Source organism: Panulirus ornatus, chromosome 19 (assembly GCF_036320965.1).
Source record: "Panulirus ornatus isolate Po-2019 chromosome 19, ASM3632096v1, whole genome shotgun sequence".
NCBI classification, from domain to species: domain Eukaryota; kingdom Metazoa; phylum Arthropoda; class Malacostraca; order Decapoda; family Palinuridae; genus Panulirus; species Panulirus ornatus.
Window position 1 is genome coordinate 37196302 of NC_092242.1, and position 8285 is coordinate 37204586.

Sequence of the window (8285 nt, forward strand, 5' to 3'; positions counted from 1 at the left end):
GGCAATGTATCAAATTCTAATATCATGAAAAATGTAGATTTAGTCAACAAGCTAAACAATATCAATATTAATTTTGATTTCAAATTAGTTAGCTTTGATGTTTCCTCACTTTTCACTAAAGTTCCAGTTGATGACCTTTTAGAATATTTATTTGATGTCTTGGATGATATTCATTTACCTGTTTCAAAATCTAATTTCATTGAACTGATAAAATTCTGTATAAAAGACTGTGTATTTCAATTTAATGGAGATTATGCTCAAAAATTTGGTATGGCAATGGGTAACCCTCTTTCACCTGTACTAAGTAATCTTTATATGGAATTTTTTGAAACAAAATTACTAAAGGATATATTACCTTCTAATGCAATTTGGTTTAGGTATGTAGATGATGCTCTTTGTGTTTGGCCAACAAATGAAAATTTACAAATATTTCTCCCCTTACTTAACAATTTAGTACCTTCAATCAAATTAACTGTAGAAAATGAAAATAATGGTATGTTACCATTTTTACATTCCATGATTCATAGAAAAGGAAACAAGTTTAAGTTTAGCATATACAGAAAACCCACCAATGTATGCTCATATATCCATTATTACTCATCTCAACTTGACAGAGTTAAATTATCATTTCAATCTATGTTCCTAAGGGCATTACGTATTTACAGTTCAGAGTTTATTGATGATGAGTTTGAGAAGATATATTCTATTGGATCTAAGTTAAAGTACCCTAGATCTTTCATTGATAAATCCCTTAAGTTAGCAAAGATATCATTTTATAGACTTGAGCCCAAACCTCCCATTGACACCAAGAACCTTTAATTCTCTCTTTTAATTGAATTTCACTTTGCTTCCCATATTGCTTAAATCCTTTAATGTAAATGTTGCCTTTAGCAACAATAATACTTTAAAGAATATCTTAATCAGGAATTCACCAGAAAATTCTCTTGGTTGCATCTATAAAGTTCCTTGTGGAAACTGTGATAAATTTTATGTTGGTCAGACGGGTAAGGATCTTTCTGTGAGGCTTAAGCAACATGAATATAATATAAGAACGGGACAAGAATCAAATGCCTTGTTTAATCATGTTCAAAACTATGATCATTGTATTGAATGCAGTAACGCCATCTCAGTTGTTAATTCTAACTCTATTACCAAGAGAAATATCATTGAATCTTCTATTATTAAACACATAAAGAATTATAATCTTAATATTAGTGATGGTCTGTACAAATTAGATAACTTTATTGTTGATAAGATTTGTAAAATGATAAGTTTATGAACGCTCGTTGTATGTTGTGAACAATCACATGTTTACCAAATGGCATCCTAGCTTCGTCTCCTCGGTGTGTATCAACTGACTGTTATATTTCTCCCTTGTGTCTCCCCTGATGATGTGATTATTACACGAAAGTGCACTTGGGAACTTTTCGTGTTTCATTTTCCCATTGGACTCCTAGGAATATCTTGATCACGCGCAAAATTGTGATCCTTTCCAATATATATATATATATATATATATATATATATATATATATATATATATATATATATATATATATATATATATATATATATATATATTTGTATGTAACATTCATAGATCTGGAGAAGGCATATGATAGAGTTGATAGAGATGCTCTGTGGAAGGTATTAAGAATATATGGTGTGGGTGGCAAGTTGTTTGAAGCAGTGAAAGGTTTCTATCGAGGATGTAAGGCATGTGTACGTGTAGGAAGAGAGGAAAGTGATTGGTTCTCAGTGAATGTATGTTTGCGGCAGGTGTGTGGTGTCTCCATGGTTGTTTAATTTATTTATGGATGGGGTTTTTAGGGAGGTAAATGCAAGAGTTTTGGAAAGAGTGGCAAGTATGAAGTCTGTTGTGGATGAGAGAGCTTGGGAAGTGAGTCAGTTGTTGTTCGCTGATGATACAGCGCTGGTGGCTGATTCATGTGAGAAACTGCAGAAGCTGGTGACTGAGTTTGGTAAAGTGTGTGAAAGAAGAAAGTTAAGAGTAAATGTGAATACGAGCAAGGTTATTAGGTACAGTAGGGTTGAGGGTCAAGTCAATTGGGAGTTAAGTTTCAACGGAGAAAAACTGGAGGAATTAAAGTGTTTTAGATATCTGGGAGTGGATCTGGCAGCGGATGGAACCATGGAAGCGGAAGTGCATCATAGGGTGGGGGAGGGGGCGAAAATCCTGGGAGCCTTGAAGAATGTGTGGAAGTCGAGAACATTATCTCGGAAAGCAAAAATGGGTATGTTTGAAGTAATAGTGTTTCCAACAATGTTGTATGGTTGCGAGGCTTGGGCTATGAATAGAGTTGTGCGCAGGAGGGTGGATGTGCTGGAAATGAGATGTTTGAGGACAATGTATGGTGTGAGGTGGTTTGATGGAGTAAGTAATGTAAGGGTAAGAAAGATGTGTGGAAATAAAAAGAGCGTGGTTGAGAGAGCAGAAGATGGTGTTTTTAATGGTTTGGGCACATGGAGAGAATGAGTGAGGAAAGATTGACCAAGAGGATATATGTGTCGGATGTGGAGGGAACGAGGAGAAGTGGGAGACCAAATTGTAGGTGGAAAGATGGAGTGAAAAGGATTTTGAGTGATCGGGGCCTGAACATGCAGGAGGATGAAGGGTGGGCTAGGAATAGAGTGAATTGGATCGATGTGGTATAACGGGGTTGACGTGCTGTCAGTGGATTGAATCAAGGCATGTGAAGCGTCTGGGGTAAACCATGGAAAGCTGTGTGGGGCCTGGATGTGGAAAGGGAGATGTGGTTTCGGGCATTATTACATGACAGCTAGAGACTGAGTGTGAACGAATGAGGCCTTTGTTGTCTTTTCCTAGCGCTACCCCGCACACATGAGGGGGAAAGGGGATGGTATTCCATGTGTGGCGAGGTGGCGATGGAAATGAATAAAGGCAGACAGTGTGGATTGTGTGCATGGGTATATATGTATGCGTCTGTGTGTGTATATATGTGTACATTGATATGTATAGGTATGTATATTTCCATGTGTGGATGTGTGTGTATATACATGTGCATGGGGGTGGGTTGGGCCATTTCTTTCGTCTGTTTCCTTGCGCTACCTCGCAAACGCGGGAGACAGCGACAAAGCAAAATAAAAAAAAAAAAATATATATATATATATATATATATATATATATATATATATATATATATATATATATGCATAAGATGAAAGCCGGCAAGGCAGCAGGTTTGGATGGTATTGCAGTGGAATTTATTAAAAAAGGGGGTGTCTGTATTGTTGATTGGTTGGTAAGGTTATTTAATGTATGTATGATTCATGGTGAGGTGCCTGAGGATTGGCAGAATGCTTGCATAGTGCCAATGTAAAAAGGCAAAGGGGATAAGAGAGAGTGCTCAAATTACAGAGGTGTAAGTTTGATGAGTATTCCTGGTAAATTATATAGGAGGGTATTGATTGAGAGGGTGAAGGCATGTACAGAGCATCAGACTGGGGAATGGCATTGTGGTTTCAGAAGTGGTAGAGGTTGTGTGGATCAGGTGTTGCTTTGAAGAATGTGTGTGAGAAATACTTAGAAAAGCAAATGGATTTTTATGTAGAATTTATGGATCTGAAGAAGGCATATGATAGAGTTGATAGAGATGCTCTGCGGAAGGTAATAAGAATGTCTGGTGTGGGAGGCAAGTTGTTTGAAGCAGTGAAAAGTATTTATCGATGATGTAAGGCAAGCGTACGTGTAGGAAGAAAGGAATGTGATTTGTTTTCAGTGAATGTAGGTTTGCGGCAGGGGTGTGTAATGTCTCCATGGCTATTTGATTTTTTATGGATGGGGTTGTTAGGGAAGTGATTGGAAGAGTTTTGAAAAGAGGGGCAAGTATGCAGTCTGTTGTGGATGTGAGGGCTTAGGAAGTGAGTCAGTTGTTGTTTGCTGATGATACAGCGCTGGTGGCTGATTCATGTGAGAAACTGCAGAAGCTGGTGACTGAGTTTGGTAAAGTGTTTAAAAGAAGAAAGTTAAGAGTAAATGTGAATATGAACAAGGTTATTAGGTACAGTAGGGTTGAGGTTCAAGTCAATTGGGAGGTAAGTTTGAATGGAGAAAAACTGGAGGAAGTAATGTGTTTTTGATATCTGGGAGTGGATCTGGCATTGGTTGGAACCATAGAATCGGAAGTAAATCATAGGGTGAGGGAAGGGGCGAAAATTCTGGGAGCCTTGAAGAATGTGTGGAAGTCGAGAACATTATCTCGGAAAGCAAAAATGGGTATGTTTGAAGGAATAGTGGTTCCAACAATGTTATATGGTTATAAGGCGTGGGCTATGGATAGAGTTGTGCGCAGGAGGGTGGATGTGCTGAAAATGAGATGCTTGACAGAATGTGGTGTGGGGTGGTTTGATCGAATAAGTAATGTAAGGGTAAGAGAGACGTGTGGAAATAAAAGGAGTGTGGTTGGGAGAGCAGAGGAGGGTGTTTTGAAATGGTTTGGTCACATGGAGAGAATGAGTGAGGAAAGATTGACCAAGTAGATATATGTGTCAGAGGTGGAAGGAACGAGGAGAAGTGGGAGACCAAATTGGAGATGGAAAGATGGAGTGAAAAAGATTTTGAGTGATCGGGGCCTGAACATGCAGGAGGGTGAAAGGCGTGCAAGGAATGGACTGGATTGGAACGATTTGGTATACCGGGGTCGACGTGCTGTCATTGGATTGAACCAGGGCATGTGAAGCGTCTGGGGTAAACCAAGGAAAGTTCTCTCGGGCCTGGATGTGGAAAGGAAGCGATGGTTTCGGTGCATTTTTACATGACAGCTAGAGACTGAGTGTGAACGAATGGGGCTTTCGTTGTCTTTTCCTAGCAGTATCTCGCAAAAATGAAGGGGGAGGGGGTTGTTATTACATATGTGGCGGGGTGGCGATGGGAAAGAATAAAGGCAGACAATATGAATCATGTACACGTGTATATATGTATATGTCTGTGAGTGTATATACGTGTATACGTTGAGATGTATAGGTATGTATAATTGCGTATGTGGACGGGTATGTATATACATGTGCATTTGGGTTGGTTGGGCCATTCTTTCTTCTGTTTCTTTGCACTACCTTGCTAAAGCGGGAAACAGCGACAAAGTGTAATAAATATAAAGAAGTAATGTATATATATATATATACATACATATATATATATACATATATATATATATATATATATATATATATATATATATGTATATATATATATATATATATATATATATATATATATATATATATATAAATATATATATATATATATATATATATATATATATATATATATATATATATATATATATATATATATATATATATATATATATATATATATATATATATATATATATATATATATATATATTATATATATATATATATATATATATATATATATATATATATATATATATATATATATATATATATATATATATTATCCCTGGGGATAGGGGATTAAGAATACTTCCCACGTATTCCCTGCGTGTCGTAGAAGGCGACTAAAAGGGGAGGGAGCGGGGGCCTGGAAATCCTCCCCTCTCGTTTTTTTTTTCAAAAGAAGGAACAGAGAATTGGGCCAGGTGAGGGTATTCCCACAAAGGCCCAGTCCTCTGTTCTTAACGCTACCTCGCTAATGCGGGAAATGGCGAATTATTTGAAAGAAAAGAAAAGAATATATATATATATATATATATATATATATATATATATATATATATATATATATATATATATATATATATATATATATATATATATATATATATTTTTTTTTTTTTTTCCATACTATTCGCCATTTCCCGCGTTTGCGAGGTAGCGCTAAGAACAGAGGACTGGGCCTCAGAGGGAAAATCCTCACCCGGCCCCCTTCTCCGTTCCTTCCCTTGGAAAATCAAAAAAAAAACGAGAGGGGAGGATTTCCAGCCACCCGCTCCCTCCCCTTTTAGTCGCCTTCTACGACACGCAGGGAATACGTGGGAAGTATTCTTTCTCCCCTATCCCCAGGGATAATATATATATATATATATATATATATATATATATATATATATATATATATATATATATATATATATATATATATATATATATATATATATATATATATATATATATATATATATATATATATATATATATAAAATTTTCCACTACACACTTGGGAGGTACTTATGATTATCTCAATTAACCAGTCGTCACAATGGCCCTCCACTCTCCATCACATATCACGTACTCCATAGCCTATCACATATCACGTACTCCATAGCCTTAGTGATTCATGAGGTATTTGTTTGTCCCTCTCCAGCTGTGAGGCAGGTGTCAATGTGGATGGAGACCTCTCAGTTGATTTAATGCTCCTAATAGGGGATGACTGACACTACGACTGCCAAGAGTTCAGGTATCTACTGGCTGGGTTCTCTCCGAGGCGTCCTCATTTCCAGACTCTAGGGTGTTCTCATTTCCAGACTCCAAAATCACCCTCTCTGTTACACTCAAACTCTGTGGGTCAGGCCAAGCTAGGTCATGATGGGCGAGGGAGGAGGGTGAATTTAGCAAAACTTACTCAGAAGGGTATGCTTATCGGAGTCACCGCGCCACATAGCCATAAACTCGCCCCTGATGGCAGCCACAATGAAGGTTGGGATGAGGGTGAATGGCACCAAATACAGTAGTGCCGGTTGTGCACTATTCAGTAGCCACAAAGCAATAAATGTCACCACAAGCCCACTACCATAACCAATCACATTGACTAGATAGTAGACACGGCATGGAGTGCCAACTTGGAGATCAAATGAGTGGACGAATGATATGAGAAGCCCTGGGATTAGGATGTCACCAAAACCCAGAAGATTAAAATTATCTGCCAGCTGACAAATGCTGGTGATCTCAAGGTATGCAAAGTATGGCACCTTGAGAACCATGGGCAACTGTTCTTGGCTTGACCCACCCTTTGCAACCTCAACCATTATACTCTTCCCATCCGATGTGATGAATGGGGTGATGAAGACAAAGAAGATGTCATATAATACAAGTCCACTCAGAAGGATAGTGCAGATCTTGAGACTTGGTAAACGAATCAATCTCAACACATTGATGCTAAAAGCAATTCCTAAAATATCTTGGAGTATCCATGCCCATGGTTCTTTCCTCATCACTGCCCACACAATGGACAGTTCAAAGGAAAATATCAAAAGTAAGATTTCCCGCACTTCTAGTGTCCCACGGACAATGTAGATGTTGAAGTAAGGAGTTCTGCAAGTTCCACAAGGAATCCGGAAAATGATGGGCTGCAAACAACAGAATACTGCCACACCAGATGCAATGCAAAACATGCCGATGATCACGTACACCAATACATCATAAAGGAAGTACAGACTGAGCAGCATTGCACACATCAGCACCACAAAACCAAGGATGGTCTTAGCCGACAGATTCATGGATGTTTCTTCACGAGGTAACACGGGTTCTCGGTAGGCCTCCACATTACTTTCACCTTCATGTCCACACTGCTCACTCAAGTATAATTTGTGGCGCACTTTCCCAGACCAGAAGGCACCATATATATATATATATATATATATATATATATATATATATATATATATATATATATATATATATATATATGGACGATTTTTGCAGGGAAAAAATGGAATTGAGTGGGAGATGTATAAAAGAAAGAGACAGGAGGTTAAGAGAAAGGTGCAAGAGGTGATAAAGAGGGCAAATGAGAGTTGGGTGAGAGAGTATACTTAAATTTTAGGGAGAATAAAAAGATGTTCTGGAAGGAGGTAAATAAAGTGCGTAAGACAAGGGAACAAATGGGAACTTCATTGAAGGGCGCAAATGGGAAGGTAATAACAAGTAGTGGTGATGTGAGAAGGATATGGAGTGAGTATTTTGAAGGTTTGTTGAATGTGTTTGATGATAGAGTGGCAGATATAGGGTGTTTTGGTCGAGGGGGTGTGCAAATTGAGAGGGTTTGGGAAAATGATTTGGTAAACAGAGAAGAGGTAGTAAAAGCTATGCGGAAGATGAAAGCCGGCAAGGCAGCATGTTTGGATGGTATTGCAATGGAATTTATAAAAAAAAGGGGGTGACTGTATTGTTGACTGGTTGGTAAGGTTATTTAATGTATGTATGACTCATAGTGAGGTGCCTGAGGATTGGCGGAATGCGTGCATAGTGAATTTGTACAAAGGGAAAGGGGATAAGAGTGAGTGCTCAAATTACAGAGGTATAAGTTTGTTGAGTATTCA

The 8285-nt window shown here is 37.8% G+C and overlaps 1 protein-coding gene across 1 annotated transcript; it reads right to left on the minus strand.

Annotated features, from left to right (window-relative positions):
* Nucleotides 1-6102: 6102 nt before the first annotated feature.
* LOC139755280 (signal peptide peptidase-like 2B) lies at nucleotides 6103-7578 on the minus strand. The gene has a single exon (XM_071673397.1). It carries the CDS (start codon nucleotides 7461-7463, stop codon nucleotides 6576-6578), a length of 888 nt encoding a protein of 295 aa, XP_071529498.1. The 5' UTR covers nucleotides 7464-7578; the 3' UTR covers nucleotides 6103-6575.
* Between the last annotated feature and the right edge of the window lie 707 nt (nucleotides 7579-8285).

Excerpts from the sequence above, each read along its gene's own strand:
- LOC139755280 (XM_071673397.1), bottom strand. The coding sequence starts at position 7,463 with ATGAATCTGTCGGCTAAGACCATCCTTGGTTTTGTGGTGCTGATGTGT.